At 47.2% G+C, this 23,016-nt stretch overlaps 1 protein-coding gene across 4 annotated transcripts in view; it reads right to left on the bottom strand.

Moving 5' to 3' along the window:
• The window catches only part of ITGB3 (integrin subunit beta 3), a 69,859-nt gene that overhangs the window by 13,831 nt on the left and 33,012 nt on the right, over positions 1-23,016 (bottom strand). For all 4 annotated transcript variants that reach the window (XM_059877747.1, NM_001206490.3, XM_059877746.1 and 1 more), the window contains exons 3-12: positions 18,398-18,593; positions 16,737-16,989; positions 14,663-14,825; positions 13,876-14,037; positions 11,498-11,593; positions 10,997-11,086; positions 10,153-10,287; positions 8,179-8,608; positions 1,587-1,809; positions 218-318 (exon numbers count right to left, since the gene is read on the bottom strand). In XM_059877747.1, coding sequence (XP_059733730.1) covers positions 218-318; positions 1,587-1,809; positions 8,179-8,608; positions 10,153-10,287; positions 10,997-11,086; positions 11,498-11,593; positions 13,876-14,037; positions 14,663-14,825; positions 16,737-16,989; positions 18,398-18,593 — 1,849 coding nt within the window. The remainder of the gene's footprint in view (positions 1-217; positions 319-1,586; positions 1,810-8,178; positions 8,609-10,152; positions 10,288-10,996; positions 11,087-11,497; positions 11,594-13,875; positions 14,038-14,662; positions 14,826-16,736; positions 16,990-18,397; positions 18,594-23,016) is intronic.

The raw sequence follows: 23,016 nt of genomic DNA, 5'->3' as shown, positions 1-23,016 counted from the left end.
GGGGAGGGGACTGCTGAACACATTAGCAGACATGCAGAAAGACTCTCAGGGAAGCTAGCTTTTAGGAAGGACCTACTGTGCATCAGGCCTGCACAGTATACCTTTGAGGTAGGAATTACTCTTCCATTTTACAGATGAGAGTTGGATAGTTTCTATGGGTTAAACTGGAAAAACCCAGAACATGGGTGTGCATAACTCTATGGCTTGCTGAACTTACTAAGTTCCTTCACAGGCTCAATCTCATCACGACAATAACGGTTGCAGGTATTTTCCTCGTTGAGGGCTCCCCGGTTAAACTTCTTACATTCCACACACTCCCTAAAAGAGAGGGGACACAGGGGTGAAGGCAGGGAAGGAAGAACCCTAAGTGTGCTACAGTCTGGCTCTGCTGCCATACGCCCAGAAAGCTGCCCCACCCCCAGAAAACAGACACAGAAATAAAAACATTTGTTAAGACAACCCTGGGGGACCCAGAAAGTCACATCTGGAGTTCAGGGGTGGGACTGCCCTCCTAACTGATAGGTAAGGCTAGGTAGGCAGAGGCCTCCAGGAACTTTATTAAACTTCTTTATGTGCCTCCTGTGACAGGAGGGCAAACCCTATGCCACTTCTGAGGGCCCTAAAGTCAGAACCAGTCTCATAATTTGGGGGCCTGGCGCAAAACAAAAATGTCAGTTCCTTATTCAAAAATTAGTAGGGGGCTTCCCTGGTGGTCCAGTGGTTGGGAGTCTGCTGACAATGCAGGGGACACAGGCTCGATCCTCGGTCCAGGAAGATCCCACATAACACAAGGCAGCTAAGTCCTTGCGCCACAACTACTGAGCCCGCCTGCTGCAACTGCTGAAGCCCGTGCACCCTAGAGCCTGAGCTCTGCAACAAGAGAAGACGCGGCAATGAAAAGCCCACATGCCGCAACTAAGGAGTAGCCCCTGCTCACCACAAGTAGAGAAAGCCCTTGCGCAGCAACAAAGACACAGTGCGGCCACAAATAAATAAATAACTTTTCTTTAAATTAGGAAGAATTTCAAAACAGTGGTAGCAGAGCATTAAACAAAATGTGAGGCCCTTCTAAGCACAGGGTGCTGTACAAATGTGCGGGTTGCACACCCATGAGTCCAGCCAGGCTAAAGTAGTAAGAGAAACAGTGGGGCCATGGACTTGGGTTGATGGGGCTTCCTCTGCCCCCAGATGAATGATGTTTGTAGTGGTGAATGTCTCCTGTTTCACACAGTAGCCTTCATAATTCCAGCCCCACATCCTTCACAAAATCAGAACCTCAGCACTGGAACATTCCCCAGGAGTTATCTGGTTTAGCCTTCCTCCCGACTCAGGGATTCAGGATCCCGCCTAAAAGAGGTTTCTCCAACTGCAGTCCAGCTGGTACCACTCTGTCCCCTTCACCCCGGCTCTATCTCCAGCTTTCCCTCAAGTTTGCAATAGAAAGATGAAAGCTGGTCCTTTGCTGGAACAGACTCCTCTCTCTCTAAAGCTCTGGTGAGTAAGAGACAGAACATGCTCAGTGTGGGGGACCCTCTCCCCCATCCCAGACACCCAACTCTCTCCAGCTCACGTCTCTGCCCACTCACTTCTTAAAGGTGCAGGCGTCAGGGCAGGTGGGACACTTCTCACAGGTGTCCCCATAGGAGCCCGGCTGGATGCAGACACAGCTGCCGCACTCACACTTGCCCCGTCCGCTGCACAGCAAGCCGTTGCTGGACATGCAGGTGTCCGTGCGTGTGGTACAGTTGCAGTAGTAGCCGGTCCAGTCGGAGTCACACAGACAGTCCCCACAGCTGCACTGGCCATGGCCTAAAAACACACAGCCCAAGGGGTAGACCAGTCAGTGAGGCCCCCACTCCAGGACGGTATTCGGGGCTTTACCCTTCATCACCCTCTTCACATCACCACACTCTTGCCTCCACACTGAGCCATTCACCATCTTCTACACTGTTCTCATAGCCTCACGCTTCTCTGCCTGCTGTTCCCTCTGCTTAGATGCCCTTTCATCCGGAGACCACTACCAAACTCCTACTCATCCTTTAAAGCCCAACTCAAATGTTCCTTCCCCTCTGTAACTTTTTTCTGACCTCTCCAAGCCAAATCAACTGTCAGCCCATGTACTCTCCCAGTACTTATAGATACCTTTATTTCAACCCTGATGTTCAACCCATTTGCTTGCTTATCTGTTTCTTTCTGGATTGTTGAGCTCCCTGATGGGGAGCACATATTACATTCATTTTTCCATAAATAGTGATTAGTATAAAATCTGATACACGGTAGGTGTACAACTAATGCAATTTCTTATTTATCTATTCATTCAACAAATATTTACTGAGCTCATACCACATCTTGAGCACTGGGGACTCAACGGTGAAAAAGACAGGCAAGATCTCTACTATCATAGATCTTACCTCCTCTAGTTAAATTCCTAGAAAATACACATAAACCTTCACCAACACAAGCCCTTCGTTGTATTATCATAGTTTGCAAAGAGCCACCAGCCTTATTAGGAAAGACTTATTTGCTTCCCTACCTGAGTATAGGAACAGGAGACAGAGATGAGGTGAGGGTAGGGGTTAGACTGCTTAAATGTAGGCATTAACTCTCAACACTATATTCCCCTAATATTCATTTACCAAGGCTTTAAAACTTGGCTCCTAAATCCTTCAGAAAGGTGACTCATTCTCCAGGACTCTGAATCAGGAAGAAGTGGATGAATAATAAAAATCTGATTGTTAATCAGAGGAAAGGCAGGGAGCAAAGGGGAAGTAACATGAATTGATCTGAAAACCAAGCCATTGTGTGAGCAGACGGGCCCCAAGATGGTGGAGGAGAGGATGGTACACAGCCAGGCTCAAATAGCAATGAGCTGGCACAGCCCTGCTACCCAGTGACCCAGTGGGTCTGATTAATATCTCTTGGCCACTATAGGTTCCTCTGGCTGGTATCACCCACTAAAGGATGAGCGATACCAGCAATAATCCTCTAGGAACCACACTGGCATTCAAGGCTCAGACACACCTTCACTGTGTGTGTCTGTTTCCCAAGAAGGACATGAAACATAACCTCAATTACCCCAGCTGCCAAATATTGGGTTGGCCAAACAGCTCGTTGGGGTTTTTCCATATCATCTTATGGTAAAAACCCAAATGAACTTTCAGCCAACCTAATACATCTAGAGTAGCTGTCCCCAGTCTTTTTGGCACCATGGTCAAAAGTAGAAGACATCATGTTTTCGTGGAAGACAATTTTTCCACAGGCTGGGGTAGAAGGATGGTTTCGTGATGATCCAAGCCTGGTACATTTATTCTGCACTTTATTTCTAATATTATTACATCTGCTTCACCTGAGATCATCAGGCCTTATATCCCGAAGATCAGGGACCCCTGATCTAGAGAGTAGAAATACTGGGCTGGTAGAAGGATGAAGAAAGAAGACAGACTGCATTTTGAGGTTGGGTTCCCTATAAGCATGACTTGTGGTGAGAATTCTTGTGCCAGCGACTTCTTGGGGACGCAGAAGGGAAGGAGAGAAGCAGGACAGGGCAGGAGTCAAATGCTCACAGGCGGACTTCCCTGGCGGTCCAGTGGTTAAGATATCGCCTTCCAAAGCAGGAGAGCGGGTTCAATCCCTGTTTGGGGAGCTAAGATCCCACATGCTCCTGGCCAAAAAGCCAAAAAGCAATATTGTAACAAAGTCAATAAAGACTTTAAAAATGGTCCACATCAAAACAGAGCTGGCAGGAATGGGGTCTCAGCCTGACAACTCCCCTCAGCTTGATCCCACAGCAGGCTGATGGGCATGACCGGCACCACAGCAACCTTGAGGCAAAGGGACTGGCCTTGTGTAACCCCTTGTCTACCAGTCATTAGCCAAGGTCTGAGGGCCATCCAGCTCTTGTCAGCTGAAAATAATTCTCCAGAGAAGGCACAATTGTGAGGTATTCCCAGCAGCCCTACCAGCAGCAGGGGGATGGGTGGGCCAGCCAGCAGAGTGGGACCCCCACAGTGTCCACTACACCCAGCTTTTGGCCATGCCTCCTGGATAAGGAAAAGCGGACCCCACAGAGGCCTGGCAGCACTCAGAGGCCTCAGTCTCCTCAGAAACCCTTGTCTCATAGTGTTTCCTTTGTGAGGCTAAACAAAGTGATCTTTGAGAAGACGGCCCGCAGGCCAGCCGGGGAGTGAGGCTGGAAGTGGATAGTGGCAGGCCAGCGCCAGCAGGCTGGCTCCAAGGCCCCGGCAGGGTCAAGCTTTAAAAGGAAACCAAAGTGCGGTAATGTCACAGGACTGGCATCCCTCCAGCAAAAGGGGTTCACGGGAAAGTCAGGGGAGGAGGGTGGGAAACGAAGAAAAAACGTGAGAAAGAGGAGGGAGGGAGAGAAGAAGGTGGCCCGGGAGGTGTGGGGGAGGGGAAGGAAAGGGAGGAGCAGGGGTCTCAGGTCAGAGGTCAGGCAGCCACTCCCCCATACAGTTTGACCTTCTGGGCTGACACATCACTCCACTGCCCTCCTCTATGGGCCAGCCCTTTCTCTGACTTCCCACCTCCTCCATGAAGCCCCCCCAGGGCTCCCCCGTCCACAGTGAGTCTCTCTAACACTCAGTGAGTCTCTATAACACTCACTGAGGACACTTCACTTCTGGGATCTGGCAGGTTCTGCCTTGTGCTGTGAATTCTCCTTGGGTAAGTTTATGACAAAACTGTCTTATTCATGCTTCTCTCTTTTTCTTTTTTTGGCTGTGCCAGGTCATAGCTGCTGCATGAAGACTCTTAGTTGTGGCATGCAAGATCTAGTTCCCTGACCAGGGATCGAACCCGGGCCACCCTGCATTGGGAGTTTGGAATCTTAACAACTGAACCACCAAGGAAGTCCCTTATTCTTGCCTCTCTATCCCACAACACTATGGCACACAGCACAGAACCTGGCTCACATGGGCGCCTGATCAGCATTCATGTGAGAGGGTCAATTCCTAGGCAGGTTGATAAGTCCGGGGGTCCCCAAGGAGACAGGGATCTGGAATTCTCAAGGAGGAGGAAAGGACAAAGTTTTTTTCCCTCTACATTCTTTAGGATTATATATCAATAATGTATTCTGCTTGAGGAAAGTTTCTGAAAAAAAAACCTTGATGTGACAAGGGAAGAATCCCTTGAGGACAAGGATGCACGCCCTGACATTTGAGGGGTGCTGATACCACGCAACCACAAAGACCATGCCTCCAGTGGGGAGGAGGGGACAGGGACAGCCAGGGGCTGGGACCATGGGCAAGTCATTGCGCTCCCGAGCCCCTGCTTGAGCGAAGAACAGACCAGGCCAGCAGCTCTAGGCAGGGAGGGACAAGGATGAGCTGGGCTATAAGCCCCGCCAGGTCAGGAACCACACATGACCCCTTTGTACCCATATGGACCGAGGGCCTGGCATAGAGCAGGTGTTCAGCGAGCATATGTCCCTGGAGAATGTGATAACAGCACCAGAGGGTCCAGACCTGAGGTCGGCAGGCACCCAACACGGTGGCAGGAAGGGAGAGGGAGGCCTCAGAGCTGCAGCGGCTGCCTGGGCTTCCCTCGTGTGAGGGGCTGGAGCTCAATGGGGACGAGCTGTTCCTGCGCGGCTGGGAGGCAGGAATAAGGGCTGCTGACCCGGGGCCTTTGTTCTGCGGCTTCAGTGGGGCGGTCAGCCAAAGGAAACACACTCTGGCTGGGATCCCTCCCACATGCCCCACATCAGACCAGGAACAATCAGCCCATAGAGTAGCAGCGGGCCTTCCTCCTACCCTGGTGCCGTCGTGGTCTATGTGTAAGCCTCTCCTGGGGGGAACTTTTTTTCCCTCAGTCCCAACCTTCTCCTCATGTGTCTCCCACGTCAAACTTAACCATTCCCTTTGGTGCCTTGAATATGACGTGTGTGTGCTTAGTCGCTCAGTAGTGTCCAACTCTTTGCAACCCGGTGGACTGTAGCCCACCAGGCTCCTCTGTCCATGGGATTCTCCAGGCAAGAATACTGGAGTGGGTTGCCATGCCCTCCTCCAGGGGATCTTCCCAACCCAGGGACTGAACCCAGGTCTCCCGCCTTGCAGGTGGATTCTTTACTGTCTGAGCCACCAGGGAAGCCCTGAATACGACATAAATACTATTAAATATTAGAAGGCAACAGTCCCCAACTGTTTTGGCACCAGGGATGTGTTTCACAGAAGACAATTTTTCCATGGACTGGGGTTGGGGGGGATGGTTTGGGGATGATTCAAGAGCATTCCATTTATTCTGCCCTTTATTTCTATTATTAACCCATCAGCTCCACCTCAGATCATCAGGCATTAGATCCCGGATGTGAGAAGGAACCGAAACTCCTGCCTCACTCCTGAATTCAAATTGCTGGGTGTGTCTGTGTGTCTGTGCATATATGATCTCTCTTTCCCCTAATCTCTCTCATATCAATTTTTTGTTATAAGAAGATATTTAATTTGATCAGTCTCAAATGCTATAAAATATTACCGCAAATTGAAGATTTTAACATTCTAGGAACAGTATTCCCTTTCTCTGATATCATTTTTCTCCAGTCTCTCAAATTTTGTTGACTTGAGTAAACAATGTTATAGGTAATAGATAGAGGCCATTTTTATATTACTTGGGTATGCTTTAGAATGACACATGTTTACCTTTCTCATCAAGCTTTCCTAAAGGCCAATGTTAAAGTGAACACCTGGGTAGATTAGCTCTGCTGGTTAGAACCCCAGGGCAAGTGAAGCCAATTTGGGTCATAGGTTTGATCACCCCAGAAGCCAATTATAATCTCTGTTCGATTGGCCACACAATACAACTGCAAACTGGTCCCAACCAAACTGCAGATATCTTCAGTCTATCTCTCACAATGGGGATTAAGCCACAGTGACTACAGCCCAGCAAAAATGTATCCCTAGTGCTCAGGAACAACTCAGACTGCCTAACTGCCTCTGGGAGTGTTGTCAGTGTGTCTGGAGATAAGGATTAGGTTAACTTAGTTGGACTTCTAGCTGGGGAAGTACCCCAGGAGTGGGCTTTGGGGTAAGGAGAAAGCAGCTTGAGATTATCATGGGCCTCAAGATTTTACTGAATTTTGTAATGAGGTAGACAACAACTCAGTATCCTGCAGGTAGGAGGATTCAAACTCATAATCCCCAGCCTGCAGTCTGGGACTGTCTGTGGCAGCACCCCCAAAAAACATCTGTGCTGTGCAATATGGGGGCGACTAGCCACAGGCACCTGAGGAACACAGAAACTAATTTTTTTTATTTAATTTGATTTAAACTTTGTACCTAAGCGTTAATTAAACTTGATTCATTTAAATTTAAATAGCCACCATTTTGGACTGTAGAGATGAAGAGTACAAAAAGTAATAATATACCAACAGTGATAATAAAATAGTACCAACACTTAATAAGAGCTTACTATTTTTCAGTCACTCTCCTAAGTGTACTGGCTCATTAAATGTGCTCCAATATCTTGCAAAGACACTACTTGTTTTCCACATGTTGTGTGATGAAAATATAAATTCATGTAAAATAATCATTACTAACTTCACTACATATTCTGACATTGTGTAGTTTCCAAACCTATGTATACTAAAATTTTAATTAGTATTAGTCAGTGTTTTTTTTTTTTTTTTTAAGTAAAAAAAGGGTTGGAGGACTTCCCTGGTGGTCCAGTGGTTAAGACTCCACTCTTCCAATGTGGGGAGGGGGTCAAGTTGCGACCCCTAGTCGAAGAACTAAACTAAGATACCTCATGGTGTGGCAAAAAAAAAAAAAAACTTTAATTTAAAAAAGGGGTTGATTCATATCCTCAAAAAGATTGGAAACCAGTGCCTTAAAATGTGAGCTGAAGGGCAAATGAGAGAAAAGAAAAAAACTATCTTCACTTTCAATTTTCCCCACTCTTTCCCACCCTCTTTTAAGAGAGAAGCCCCCTAAAAGCAGACACTCATTTCCTTCCTTGTGTCCCTCGAGAGAGGACAGAAGGAGCTGAGGGGAATTAAAGAGAACCTCGCTTCTGTTTTCTGCCCTTGGAGTGGAACACCATCGGCTCCCTCTGCCCCTGAGCCACCCTGTGCCCACCTCAAGCCCTAGCCTGCATCCATTTCCAGAGGCTGCAGATGCGTGAGTGTGTGTGGGTACCAGGATGGAAGGCATGTGCAATTTCACTCACCTGAGCACATCTCCCCCTTGTAGCGGACACAGGAGAAGTCATCACATTCACAGTACTTGCCCGTGATCTTGCCAAAGTCACTGCTGTGGCAGACGCACTGGCCACAGAGACACTCGCCCCGCTGGCTACAGATGGGCTGGCCCTCCCGGGGGCTGCACTCGTCCTGCTGCGAGGGGCGGTAGTCCTCTTCTGAGCACTCGCACTGGGACCCCAGCCAGCCGGGCCCACAGCGGCACACCCCACACTCAAAGGTCCCATTGCCATTGTTGCAGCGGTGGCTAAAAGGCTCAGCCTCGGCCTGGCAGGCACAGTCACAGTCGAAAGTAACCTGCACGGTGAGGCTGTCTTTGAAGCCCACAGGCTTGATGGTGAAGGACTTCTCCTTCTTCTGGGGACAGCCACGCACTTTGGCCTCAATGCTGAAGCTCACCTGGATGGAAAGTAAGATCGTGTTCAGACACAGGGGACCCTGTTGACACTCCAGCCCTGGAGGGAAAGAAGCTGTTCCCTGCCCTGCCCAGGAATGCTCAAACTGGGTGTCCTGTTCCCCGCAAGCCAAAGTTCCTCAGCTTTGCCGCTACCAGGGTCTGCAAAGCCAAAGCAAGAGCCTGGGGACAGTTGTGCATTGTGACCTGCTGGCTGGGTGTAGACATGGCTTATAATCATGAGATAGCTTTTTTTAAAAAAATAAATAAACCAGTTCAAGCAGAGCAGAACCTATGATCTTATAAACACTCTGCCTTGGCCAACTAAGCTAGCTGATTACATAATATCAAGGTACACAAAGCACTATTTTGTGGCATTGTATGGTAACCCTGGGGCTTCCCAGGTGGCTCAGTGGTAAAGAATCTGCCTGCCAATATAGGAGATGCAAGAGACATGGGTTCAGTCCCTGGGTGGAGAAGATCCCCTGGAGAAGGAAATGGCAACCCACTTCAGTATTCTTGCCTGGGAAATCCCATGGACAGAGGAGTCTGGTGGGGCTACAGTCAGTCAATGGGGTCACAAAAGAATCAGACATGACAGCGACTAAACAACAACAATGGTAACTCTAACCCATACAGTGTCACGTAGCGACAACCGCAGGCTCAAGGCCTACTGTTCAATTTCTTTATAGTTTATTTTTATTTATTTATTTATTTTGGTCCCGCCTTGCAGCATGCAAGATCTTAATTCCCCAACCAGGGATCGAAACCGTGAGCCCTGCAGAGGAAGCACAGAGTGATAACCACTAGACCACCAGGGAGGTCCCTGTTCAATTTCCATATGACATTTCATCACTTGTGCAATCAAACATGTTTCAGGCCAACGTTTCTTACTAGGGTGTGTGCACCCGTGCCTAGAGTATAGACAGAAAGAGGGATGGGTATAGACATTAAATGATACAGACATGGATGACATAACTATAGATAAGCCCCTTTTCTTCCCACCCCTTTCACCATCCCTCTCCCCCAAGGCAGAAGCCGAGGAGAACAACTAGGGAAGGAAAGCCGCAGAGGGACTAAGGAGGCAGAATGAACGTTTGCATTCTGAAATTCCATGCTGGGTATTTTCACCTGTTCTGTTTGCTGCCAAATCTTCAGCAGCTAGGACAATGCCTGGCACGAAGTCAGGGCTCAATAAATATTTACAGATGACATTTCCAGTTACGTTGTGAAGCAAAGAAAGGCATTACTTTAGAGGAGGATGGAGACCAGTAAGGGGCTGAAGGCAAGAAATATTATCTGCAATCGGCTGTGCATAAACAGTCACCTAAATGCAAGTTTTTAAAAAATCCTGATGGGGAAGTTACTTAACGGAGAAAGTTTAGGTAACAGAAGTCTTGGAGGCAAAGGCTGGCAGCTCTGTTCCATCTGACTTGTAAGGACGTTCAGGAAGAAAGTACAGGGAAGGAAGGGGTGGGTGCCCACAGAGGTTCCGGAGCACAGGCCAAGGTGAGAGCTGCAGCATCAGCCCCTGTCCAGCCCACCTCACCGTGTCTCCAATCTTGAGTCCAACGCAAGACTTCAGGCCTGGGATGACTTCGTTGTTGAGACATGTGGCGTTGAAGGATAAGGACAGCTCTTCGGGGAGGTCACGCACTTCCAGCTCTACTTTAGAGCGGATTTTCTAAGCAAGAAAGGGCAAAAGAAGGCAAGAAAACGGGCTGAGAGGACAGAAGTAGGAGCCAATTACATCCCAAGCAAAAACCACCAGGTGGGCCCTGGACTCACCTGTCCCGCTAAATGCTGAGGTCCGCCTGCCAGCTGCCACAGCATCCCTAGGAGCCTGTATCCTACTAACCTTCCAGCCCAAGACCTGCTCTCGCTCTTTCTCCACTTGTGTCTAGGTGAGTCTGGGTAAAATCTAAACCAGCTGTGCCCTCCTGCAGACCTCACAGACTTGCAAGAAAGGAGTGCTGATACTGGTCGCCTTGGGTAGTACCACTTTCTACCTAATTTTTCATCAGCCTCACATTCACCATAATTCAGCTCCCTCTTTCCTCTGTTGTTGGAGCCCAGCTCTCCCTCAGTCTGTACCCACTCCCAGTTTCAGGGTCCTGCTCCTTAACATCATCCCCATTGTCTCTTTCAATTTCACCTTCTCTAAGCAGTTCCCCTGTTGTTCCTATGGCTCCCTCCATCCCCTCCTGAGCCATTTCTGTTGCAGAAGGCTGCGTTCCTCCCAGTGCTGCCTATCACCTAGCCTCTGGAAGAATAAGAAGGCAGTCAAGGCTGCATAGTGGACTAGCTGCCAGGACTCCCAAATCTGAGGCCTCCTGGGTAACGCCAAGTGCAGTGGACGCTTAGCAGGTCCATTCCCAGTGTAAAGCGCTTACCCCATAAGCATCCACAATGAGCTGGAGAACATTGCTGGAATCAGTAGACAGAACCCCCACTGTGGTCCCTGGGATGAGCTCACTATAGTTCTAGAAAAGAAGACAAAGATGTCTACGGATGACTGATAAAGGTGGTGGTCTCCAAAAGCCCTCCCCAAATAGATGGAGGGTCTTGAAATGAAAATTGAGGGAGGGATGGGATATTTTACTTATCACTGCCAGGAATATATCTAGCAGTTTTTCAGCCCTGAGAAAAATTACAGAGAACCTCTCACACCCCTCTTCCCACTAAATTACTCCCCTCCACCACTGCAAACGTCAATACACCCATCCTGCTAGGTTCAAGGTTGGAGGAGAGAGGTTCACCAAAAGTAATCATTGGCTCCCAGGTCTTTGCTGATTGGGGACCATGGCCAAAGGCAGTCTGGGTTGGTTCCCTGAGATAGGCCCACACATCACAGACCCCACTCCCACTCCAGGAAGCCCCGGAGGTATGGTCACCTGGTAGAGATTGACTACACTTTCAGTCACTGCAAAGATCAAATTGATGTTTTTCTGGGATAGCTTCTCAGTCATCAGCCCCAAGGAAGGATAATCCTGTAAAAAGGGACAATGTGGAGATTAGTTAAGAAGTAAGAATCTGTTCACATACATCCCTGGATTCTAAACCTTAGGACTTGGTTGATTTTGGCCATGGCCCAGACAGTGGTGGGGCTTTAACTTTTTCACCCCATGACAATAAGAAGCAAACACAAACTCAGGCGTGAACTCGGGATAGATGAAGAGATACAGGCTTGTAGTATCAAAACTAAACACCTCTTTCTTCCTACTCAGATTTGAAGCATCCACATCAAGGAGCAGCTTCCTGGACCAGGTACTGCCAGGCCTCGTCATTTTGAAGCTTACTCCTATTTTGTGGCTCCTAACAAATGCCTTGGCTTGGTGCTCACAGTACTCTGCCATGTGATCTCAACCTTCCTTTCCAGTCATCATGCAGCCTCTCTTCCCCTTTCACTCACCACTGATCTGGAACCCTGTCATTCTCCCACCTGAAGTGGACTTCTTTTTGTTAATCCTCCTTCCTTAGGATCCAGCTCAGGCCTCACCTTTTCCAGGAGGCCTTCCTTGACCACCCCAATTCACGATGAGCTTTCTTCTTTTGAATACCTAAAGCCTTTATCAAATGTTTCACCTAGTTAGCATTAATCATGCACTTTCTGTTATTGGTACCATATCTTCTTGACTAAACCAAAAACTCTTTAAGAGCAGGACATTATATAGTCATGTTAACATTCTCCAACCCTAGTAAGGGCATGCTTAGTGTGTATGTGTTCAGTCGCTTCACTTGTGTCTAATTCTTTGCTACCCCATGGACTGTAGCCCACCAGGCTCCTCCATCCATGGAATTCTCCAGGCAAGAATACTGGAGTGGGTTGCCATACTCTCCTCCAAGGGATCTTCCCAATCCAGGGATCGAACCCACGTCTCCTGCGTCTCCTGCATTGCAGGTGGGTTCTTTACTGCTGAGACACTGGGGAAACCCCAAGGCCCTGCATAGACTAGGTGTCAGTCATTATAGACTCACCCCTTGCTTGGTAGTGCTCAAGCTGCATATGGCTGATACCAAAATCTCAAGCCAAAAAGGCAGTGCAGACAACATATCTCTGGAATCCTAGACCTTTCAGGGAGCTCATGAGATTGTGAAACTCAGGTTCCTGCCTTCACACAGGTGTACATTTAAGCCACCTAGATGGAGTAGTTGCTATGTTGTCTTTAAGAAACGAAGAGTTCACATCTCCCCCTATATACTCAGAGTATCAGTATTCTGCAAGGTCTGTACATTTCCTTTATGGTTTACTGCAATTTCTCCTGTTTCCATGTAAACTCCTTTCCTTTCTTTTACCTTCTGTGAACATAGAAAACAACTTCTAAGAAGTCTCTTCATACAGAGTAGTGGTTACCAGAGGGGAAGGGGTGGAGGAGGATGAAATGCGTAGAGGATCAATTGTATGGTGACAGATGGAAACTAAATTTGGGGTGGTGAGCATGGTGTAGTGTATGCAGTAGAAAGATACTGATGTACACCGTGAAACATATAATGTTATAAACCAACGTTACCTCAAAAAAAAATAATTTAAAAAAAGTCTTTTGGGGACTTCCCTGGTGGTTCAGTGGCTAAGACTCCAGGCTCTCCATGTAGGGGCCCTGAGTTCAATCCCCGCTCGGGAACTAAGATCCCACATGCTGCAACTAAGAGTTCATATGCCGCAATGAAAATTGAAGATCTAAGTGCTGCAACTAAGACCCAATGCAGCCAAATAAATAAAGAAAATATCCTTAAGGGTTTTCCATATTAAAAAATAATAATACAATTTTTTTAGTTTTTAACTTTAAAAAGTCTTCTCATGTATCAGCTAAACTATCCTTTAGCCCTTGTATTCCAGCTAAATGACTCTGAGCCCTTTATCCTTTCCTCACAGGACCAGCTCGCCATGGTTGGCCAGTCTTGGTCTCTTCTTCCTCTGTCTTCTTCCAATAACCACAGAGAGCATGATGCTCCAAGAAGGGGCTAATTTGTACACAATGACAGGATGGCCCTGCTTTCCAGCTGAACATGTAAGAGTCCTCTGGGGCATTCTGGATGCCATGATGCTGCAGCTGGTGCTGGAGGCAGTGAGGGGAGCAGTAACACTGACCCCAGCCAGGATCATCTCTAATGGTTGTGCGGGTTGTACCCTGGATGAAGACAGGCTGCAAAGAGCCCTGTATCCTGCCCAGAGGAAGGCCTGTCATTTTCATATTCACACAAAGACTCTGCCTGAGTTAGGGCAGTCCTGGCCATAGTGAATAGGAACCATAAGTGGAAAAAAGAATCTCACCATGGTGGTGGAGGCAGAATAATGGTTGTCACTGCCCACATGACACTGCCCATCATTGGGCTGGACGATGCCTGCCAGCCTTCCATCCAGCGCTATATGGGTCTTGGCATCAGTGGTAAACACCAGCAAGTGGGAGGCATCATTCCTCCAGCCAATCTTCTCCTGTTTAAAAAAAAAAAAAGGTGAACGACAGCAACTTTAGCTACGTCACTGGTACAAAACAAAGACCCAAGGAGTTCCCAATCTGAAGGGCTAGACATGGGCTGGAGGATGGCCTCAGTCCCAGTCCTCGGAATACAAGCTGGAGCTTTCCAACTCAGCAGTTTCTGTTCTCTTAGAAAAACAGTCTCAGAGCTCACTAGTTCAAGCAGCTGAAAGACACCTACTTCATCTCCAAATAGAACTTCTTCAATGAGAATCACATGGCCCATCCAGAAACCCACCTGCATCTGCAGAGCTGGGCTGGGCTAGAAGAAATCTTGCCTGAACATCTGCCCACTTTGCTGAGGTTAAGTGAACCCAGCCTGGACTTGGATATACTTTCAGAGAAGGTGGGGAGATGCTCTCCCCAGTAAGCATCTGGGTCCCATAAGAAAAATATCAGCTCTGGCCAGGGAGCAAATACAAGCGGAGGTTGTTTATCAGCAGCAACATGTTGCTCATACTGTACAAAGCTCTGCTTAGTTCCTATCTTGTGTTTCACCCAGAAATCCCCACCGTTGAACTACTTCCTCCCCATTTTGATCTGCATCAACCACACCTGGCACTCCACACCCTCCAAACTCACATCACAGACGGTAGCCTGCATGATGGCATCAAAACCACCCTCTGGGGCATCTCGGTTCCGTGACACACTCTGCTTCTTCACCTCCTCATTGAAGCGGGTCACCTGGTCAGTTAGTGTCAGCACATGTTTGTAGCCAAACATGGGCAAACAGGTAGCCTTCATACTAGGGAGGGAAGGAGATGATTTAAACATACATCTGACAGAAAAGATTGCAGAGAGGGAGACTTCCCTGGCAGTCCAGTGCTTCCAATACAGGGAATGCAGGTTCGATCCCTGGTCAGGGAACTAAGGGATCCCACATGCCATGTGGTGTAGCCAGGGATAGGGGTGAAGAAAAGACTGCCTGGGGAGTTGGAGGGAAAAGAGGGAGAGAGATGTGGAAAGTGGTATATCCAGTCCAGTTCTATGAAGCTAGAATTATCCAGAGAGTTTAGACACTAAACCCTTCAAATTACCTAGGTATCACATTGAATTAACCTCCAGCTAGCTCAAAGGATAAGAGAGTGAACTGTGGAACCAGACTGTCTTGATTCAAATCCCAGTTCCTTGACTTACTAGTCATGGAACCCTAGGCAAGCTTCTCTATACCTAACCTATAAAAAAAATGGGGACATGATAGCTAGTAAGAGTTGTTGTGAAGCCTTGTTGTTCAGTTGCTCAGTTGTGTCCAGCTCTTTGCAACCCCATGGACTGCAGCACACCAGGCTTCCCTGTCTACCACCAACTCCCAGAGCTTGCTCAAACTCATACCCATTGAGTCAGTGATGCCATCCAACCATCAAATCCCCTGCTGTCCCCTTCTCCTGCCTTCAATCTTTCCCAGCATCATGGTCTTTTCCAATGAGTCAGCTCTTCGCATCAGGTACCAAAGTATTGGAGCTTCAGCATCAGTCCTTCCAATGAATATTCAGGACTGATTTCCTTTAGGATTGACAGGTTTGATCTCCTTGCAGTCCAAAGGACTCAAAAGTCTTCTCCAACACCACAGTTTGAAAGCATCAATTCTTAAGCACTCAGCCTTCTTTATGGACCAACTCTCACATCCATACATGAGTACTGGAAAATCATAGCTTTGATTATACAGATTTTTTTGACTATACGGACCTTTGATGGCAAAGTAATGTCTCTGCTTTTTTATACACTGTCTAGGTTTGTCATAGCTTTTCTTCCAAGGAGCAAGCATCTTTTACTTGTAAGGTTTAAGTGAGTTAACATGGGGAAGGTTCTCAGATCAGAGTGAGGCTTTGGTTGCTATTGCTAACATCTTATACTCAACACTTCTCTAAAGTAACATTAACATAACAATAAGCAAAAGTTTATCAATAACTTTATGTCTCTGAGCTATCAATAAATTGATAGATCTGTGTCAAACAGGACACAGTTTTTTTTTTTTCCTGGGATCCTTACTGGGTAAACTTACAACCCACATAACTCTCAAATCTAAAAAGTAAAGCTGTACCCTGACAGACTTGATAACCATTATTTTAAATTATAGTCCATGAACTTGCATAGTCTCACCACCAATTAAATAAATAAACCATTTAGTTGTAAGCCAAAGTCTCAAAGTAGGGACACATCTATTTATGCTAGATGGTTCAATAAATATCACTTCCACTCTTTTATATTCCTCTAGGACTCAATTCCTTGCATTTTAACTCTGTAGGGCCCATCTTCTAGATAAGGAGGACAATAACAATGGAATCGATCATTCTGAAATCATAATTCCTCTATTTACTTATCCATAAAGTTCTCTCTCTACATTTGGTCTCATTTCTCTTTTATTCTCTCTGGTCTACTATTTATTTGTGACCTAGACCAGGAAGCTAATGAATTTCCTTTCTAGGTCTCCAAATAGCTTTGTTTATTATTAACAATTTTGGTTTATTATTATCTATTAACACAGTAAGTGGGTTGGCCCGCTTGCCAGACAGGGAGACCTTGGTAAAGAGGAGAAACAATTTGGCCAGAAGGCAGCCAACAAAGCCAACCTGGAGGTAGAAATAAGAAGCAGGACTTGGGCATATCTGGGGCAATGGGAAGAGGTGCTATCCTGGCTTCTACAGGAGAGACTTACTCATAGCAAGGGTTTCTGATAGCCTCTGGTGGAGAAATATACATGTATGGTGACACGGGCTTGTCCACAAAGGCCCCGAAGCCAATCCGCAGGTTACTGGTGAGCTTACGCATCTGGGAGGCCAGCTTGGTACCCAGGTTCTGGATGTTCCGCAGGTCATCCTTCATGGAGTAAGACAAGTCCATTAAGTAGTAGATGTCCACAGGGTAATCTTCCACCTGCCGAACTTGGACGGAGAAAATCTTCGAATCATCTGTAAGGCAGAAGGACATTAAGTCTTCTCCTCTTCTTCCTCTAAGACTTAAGCAGATTTGGACATATTTTCTGGGCTGTGCTGTGCTTAGCCACTCAGTGGTGTCTGACTCTTTGCCACCCCGTGGACTGTAGCCTGCCAGGATCCTCTGCCCATGGGATTCTCCAGGCAAGAATACTGGAGTGGGTTGCCGTGTCCTCCTCCAGGGGATCTTCCCAACCCAGAAATCAAACCCAGGTCTCCCACAGGCAGATTCTTTACCATCTAAGCCACCAGGGAAGCCCATGAATACTGGAGTGGGTAGCCTATCCCTTCTCCTGATCTTCCTGACCCAGGAATGGAACCGGAGTCTCCTGCATTGCAGGTGGATTCCTTACTAGCTGAGCTATCAGGGAAGCCTTTGGACATATTTAGGATGAAGCAATTTTTTTTTTTTTTTTTTTTTTTGCTGTGCCATGTGGCTTATGGGATCTTAGTTCCCTGACCAGGGACTAAACCCAGGCCACCACAATAGAAGTAACAAGTCCTAACCACTGGACCACCAGGGAATTCCCTGAAGTAACTTCTTGAGCAAACCAAACTTGAAAGCCCTGGTTCCTCTTCCTCTCCCCTTGCGATCCTATTACTCTTTCAATCTTTTAACTCTCCTATTTTTAACCTCTTCTTTTCCATCCTAAAAGTCTTCACTGTCTCTAAATCCCCATCTGTCTAATCCCTGGGTGCCAAGGGTTTACCACCCAGGATCACAGAAGTGTTGGCAGTTACTACACTCCAGACTCTGTAAAGGGAGGAACTGTGTTCCACTCTTCTCTGAATCGCACAGTACCCAACACATGCCTTGCACATGAAACGCTCTTTCTTAAATTCTTGATTTAATTGGAAAGTCAATATCAGTGCTTCGAAAAGCCTGTCTCTTAGCCTAATCCTTACCCCTCTGAAGGTCTCCTGCCCCTATTTTCTCTGCCCCTATCCATGGCCTTGCCTCAATCTCACATGGAAAGGGGGCTTATAAACTGCTTCCTCATCTTATATATCATTTGAGCCCCAAGAGAAAGCTATGTACTGGATAAAACAGACATTGAGGAAAACAAGAAACAGGCATTTTTATGGCAATCCACTCCAGTACTCTTGCCTGGAAAATCCCATGGACACAGGAGCCTGGTGGGCTACGTGGGGTCACAAAGAGTGGGACACAACCTAGCAACTAAACATCACAATGTTAGCAGGGTTAACTAACTTTCCCAAGGTCAAATAGCTAATCTATGGAAGAGTCAAGATTCAAACTCCAGTCTTCGGACTCCAGGTCCCCAAGCCTTCCATTTTCTTCCATTCTCCTGCTCACACCTCCCCCGACATCCTTCTCTTCCCACCACAATTTCCTCATGAGCCACGTCCACAGGCTCCCTACCTGGCCGTAGGCGGAGGGCAATCCTCTGGGGACTGACTTGGGTAATCTGGGAGCTGTCTCCAGTGCCCTTGTCACTGAGGGGCCTGGCCTCCAGGATTCTGGCCTCGCTGATAGGGAACTCGATGGACTCCGGGTGGCAGTTATCCTTCAGCAGGTTCTCCTTCAAGTTACAGCGGGGCGAGCCTGGAGGCAGCGCCTGTAAGACAGAGGCCCAGGGGCAGGTCAGTGATCAGACCAATGGTGGCTGTCTGCTTCCTGCAGCCTCTGCCACCTCCCGACCGCCTAGAGCTTACCCAGCACTTTGGAGCTAAACCAACATCAATGAACGTGTGTGGTCCTTCCTAAGACAGTACCTAGGCCTGTTGTACAGAATGGGGAAATTGAGGCATCAGAAAGGTTAGGTGAGTGTCTGTTCTTGGATTGGCAGATAAGAAGACGGGCAGTACAATAAGATGCCTACTGGGCAGTTTTTCAAACTGTAAAATGTAACCTACCTGCGGGTTGGAAAAATCAACATAGTAGGTTTCAACCACCCATTAATTAAGTAAAATACAACATAATAGAATGGCTTCCCAGGTAAAGAATCTGGTAAAGAATCTGCCTGCAATACAGGAGTTTGATCACTGGGTCAGGAAGATCCCCTGGAGAATGAAACAGTGACCCACTCCAGCATTCTTGCTGGGGAATCCCATGGATAGAGGAGCCTGGTGGGCTACAGTCCACTGTGTCCCAAAAGAGTCAGAAACAACTCAGCAACTAAACAATAACAACATAACAGAATAGAAAGTATCAAAGTATATAAGTAGCAAAAGTAAATTCTTTGTGAAAGGTTTATATATTGGGAAGTGGGGTATAAATTGTATAATAAATATGGTATACATATACTGTGGAATATTACTCAGACATAAAAAGAAACAAAATTGGGTCATTTGTAGGGATATGGATGGACCTAGAGCCTGTCACACAGAGTGAAGTAAGAGAAAAACAAATATCATATATCAATGCATATATGTAGAATCTAGAAAGATGGTCCAGATGAACCAATTTCCAGGGCAGGAATAGAGATGCAAACATAGAGAACAGACACGCTGACACAGTTGGGGGAGCAGAGGGTGGGACAAATTGGGAGAGTAGGATTGACATATACACTACCATGTGTAAAACAGATAGCTAGTAGGAACCCATAAAGCACAGGAAGCTCAACTCAGCACTCTGCAGTGAGGGGTGGGTGGGAAGGTAGGCCAAGAGAGAAGGGATATATGTATATATATAACTGATTCACTTCGTTGTGCAGCAAAAACTAGCGCAACATTGTAAAGCAATTATACTCCAATAAAAAAGAAAGGAAGGAAGACGATGTACTTTCTGTGAGTCAGGGTCCAAACAGTTTGGAAGCCGCTGTGTTAAGACACTGCTGGGGTGTGAGACCCACGAGAGCAGGGATTATGTGTATCTCCTTTCCCCTCTATTTCCAGCATCCAATCTGAGGCTGGCCACCCAGGTGATAGGGGAGGATACAGGGAGAGAACAGAGCGTAGGAGCTAAGAGCACAGATGGGCTGAGACCACAGCTCAGCATTGCCTCTTACTAGCTAGTTACCAGGGCAAGTAACCTAAACTCTCCAGGCCTTGCTTCGTCGTATTCACAAGGGTGTTCTACAGGACAATATAAGGCAGTACCTGTAAAACACAGGGTACGGCACCTGCCATAGTGTAAGTGCGCGATAAATGTTAGCTATTATTGTAAGACGTTCTATAAACAGTTCCTGGATAAGTTAACTATGAATAAACTTCACAAGGGAGAAGGCAATGGCACCCCACTCCAGTACTCTTGCCTGGAAAATCCCATGGACGGAAAAGCCTGGTAGGCCGCAGTCCATGGGGTCTCGACGAGTCGGACACAACTGAACAACTTCACTTTCACTTTTCACTTTCATGCATTGGAGAAGGGAATGGCGACCCATTCCAGTGTTCTTGCCTGGAGAATCCCAGGGACGGGGCAGCCTGCTGGGCTGCCGTCTATGGGGTCGTACAGAGTCGGACACGACTGAAGCGACTTAGCAGCAGCAGCAGCACACTTCACAAGCTTGGGAAAATCCCATGATGTCAGGCCACTAACCAGAGCCTGTTCTATCACTTTCAGCTTCCTCCCTCATGCTGGCCAAAGGGCAGGCTGAGCACCCTTCCAAACACCCTGGAATGTGCCCCACCACCCTCTGGAGCTTTTGTGTATGTTTCCACCCAAGCACTGAACAGGGGCACACGCTGTGTCTGAACAGACACTAGAAATCAGTAAATGGGTTTGATCCTAGGTCTGCCACTAACCAGCCATGTGACCTCAGATAAGTCATTTCACTCCACTGAGCCTCAGTTTCCTCTCCCATTCACCCTTGTCAGAGGGCTTAGATGACATGATGCTTTCAGTCTCTTCCTCCTCTGACATTCAGCAAACCTAGCCAGCACTGTGTGGACACAAGCCCACGAGGGCTTCTTGCCAGCCTTGTGGGGGGACTGCCTGGAAAGCTAGAAGACCTCTCCTGAGACCTATTTCACAACATCTAGGCCTTCAGTCCAACAATCCCCCACACCCCCAGCCACCCCGTCTCACAGCCACTTTCAGAAGGCAGCTGAATAACCCTACCGACATTCCAGAACAACTCGTGTTAACATTTACGGAGTACATACTGCATGTCATTAACCTCTTAAAATGAGTGAAACCTGATTTCTTTCACACGGAACCAAGACACCACCAAGCTCACCCTCAGCCTCCACCTCTAGGGCTGAGGCCCTTGTCCCGAGGCTGTCCGGGGCTGGGTGCACACTCATGAGTGGAGAGACGTCCTCTGAGCCAGACCGTGGTCTCTGCAGAAGAAACAGTGGCCTTGCTTTTCAACGGTCTTCACTGTGCATTTGAAAGTGACAACCACACAACACAAACTCTTTGACCTGTAACTTTCCTAGTGGCACAGACAGTAAAGAATCTGCCAGCAATGCGGGAGACCTGGGTTCAATCCCTGGGACAGGAAGATCCCCTGGAGAAGGAAATGGCAACCCACTCCAGGATTCTTGCCTGGAGAATCCCATGGACAGCCAGGCTACAGTCCATGGGGTTGCAAAGAGTCGGACATGATTAAATGACTAGCACACACAAACACACTGCGTGTGAGGCACTGGAAGAAGCGCTGAACATGGAATATTGCAGTCCTTCTGATTACAGTTCTAAATGCTGGAACTATTGCTTTTTTACAAATTACAAACCTGAGGCTTGGAGGTTTCACAACTGAGGAACCCAATCTTAACAAGTAAGAAATCAAAGGTTTGGAGAAAATAGGTAATTTTCCCAGAGTTGCAGAGCTCAGAAGGGGCAGAGGTGAGATGCTGATTAGATGGCCTGAGTGTGATTAACCTGATAAAATGGTAAGTTGTATTACATCCCATGCAGAATGGGAATCAAGGCAGAGAATCAGGACTGTGGAAGAGAGTGTCCTGGGAAGAGCCACATGTGAGAATGCTGCGATTAGGGAACAGAATGCTAGATGGGGATACGGGAGGTGTGGGATGGATAGGTAATATCCTGTCTTCCCGGCCCTTCAGGGGACTGGAAGCCATGTTTCCAGGAGAGAGACTGAACCACAAGGAGCCATCCATATTCAGAAAATCCTGAATCTGTAGCCTAAAACCTCTCCTGATGCTTGAAGTCCTTCCCCCTCTCCTGCCTGAGGAGGCCTTACAAATAGCTGTGAAAAGAAGAGAAGTGAAAAGCAAAGGAGAAAAGGAAAGATATACCCATTTGAATGCAGAGTTCCAAAGAATAGCAAGGAGAGATAAGAAAGCCTTCCTCAGCGATCAATGCAAAGAAATAGAGGAAAACAATAGAATGGGAAAGACTAGAGATCTCTTCCAGATAATTAGAGATACCAAGGGAACATTTCATGCAAACATGAGCTCAATAAAGGGCAGAAATGGTAGGGACCTAACAGAAGCAGAAGATATTAAGAAGATGTGGCAAGAATACACAGAATAACTGTACAAAAAAGATCTTCACAACACAGATATTCATGATGGTGTGATCACTCAGCTAGAGCCAGACATCCTGGAATGTGAAGTCAAGTGGGCCTTAGGAAGCATCACTACAAACAAAGCTAGTGGAGGTGATGGAATTCCAGTGGAGCTATTTCAAATCTTGAAAGATGATGCTGTGAAAGTGCTGCACTCAATATGCCAGCAAATTTGGAAAACTCAGCAGTGTCCAAGGGACAGGAAAAGGTCAGTTTTCATTCCAATCCCAAAGAAAGGCAATGCCAAAGAATGTTCCAACTACTGCACAATTGCACTCATCTCACACGCTAGTAAAGTAATGCTCAAAATTCTCCAAGCCAGGCTTCAGCAATATGTGAACTGTGAACTTCCTGATGTTCAAGATGGTTTTAGAAAAGGCAGAGGAACCAGAGATCAAATTGCCAACATCCACTGGATCATCAAAAAAGCAAGAGAGTTTCAGAAAAACATCTATTTCTGCTTTACTGACTATGCCAAAGCCTTTGACTGCGTGGATCACAACAAACTGGAAAATTCTGAAAGAGATGGGAATACCAGACCACCTGATCTGCCTCTTGAGAA

Source organism: Bos taurus, chromosome 19 (assembly GCF_002263795.3).
Source record: "Bos taurus isolate L1 Dominette 01449 registration number 42190680 breed Hereford chromosome 19, ARS-UCD2.0, whole genome shotgun sequence".
In the NCBI taxonomy this organism is placed as follows: domain Eukaryota; kingdom Metazoa; phylum Chordata; class Mammalia; order Artiodactyla; family Bovidae; genus Bos; species Bos taurus.
The sequence above is the reverse complement of the archived record's forward strand: the minus strand, read 5'-3'. Positions and strand labels throughout refer to the sequence as shown.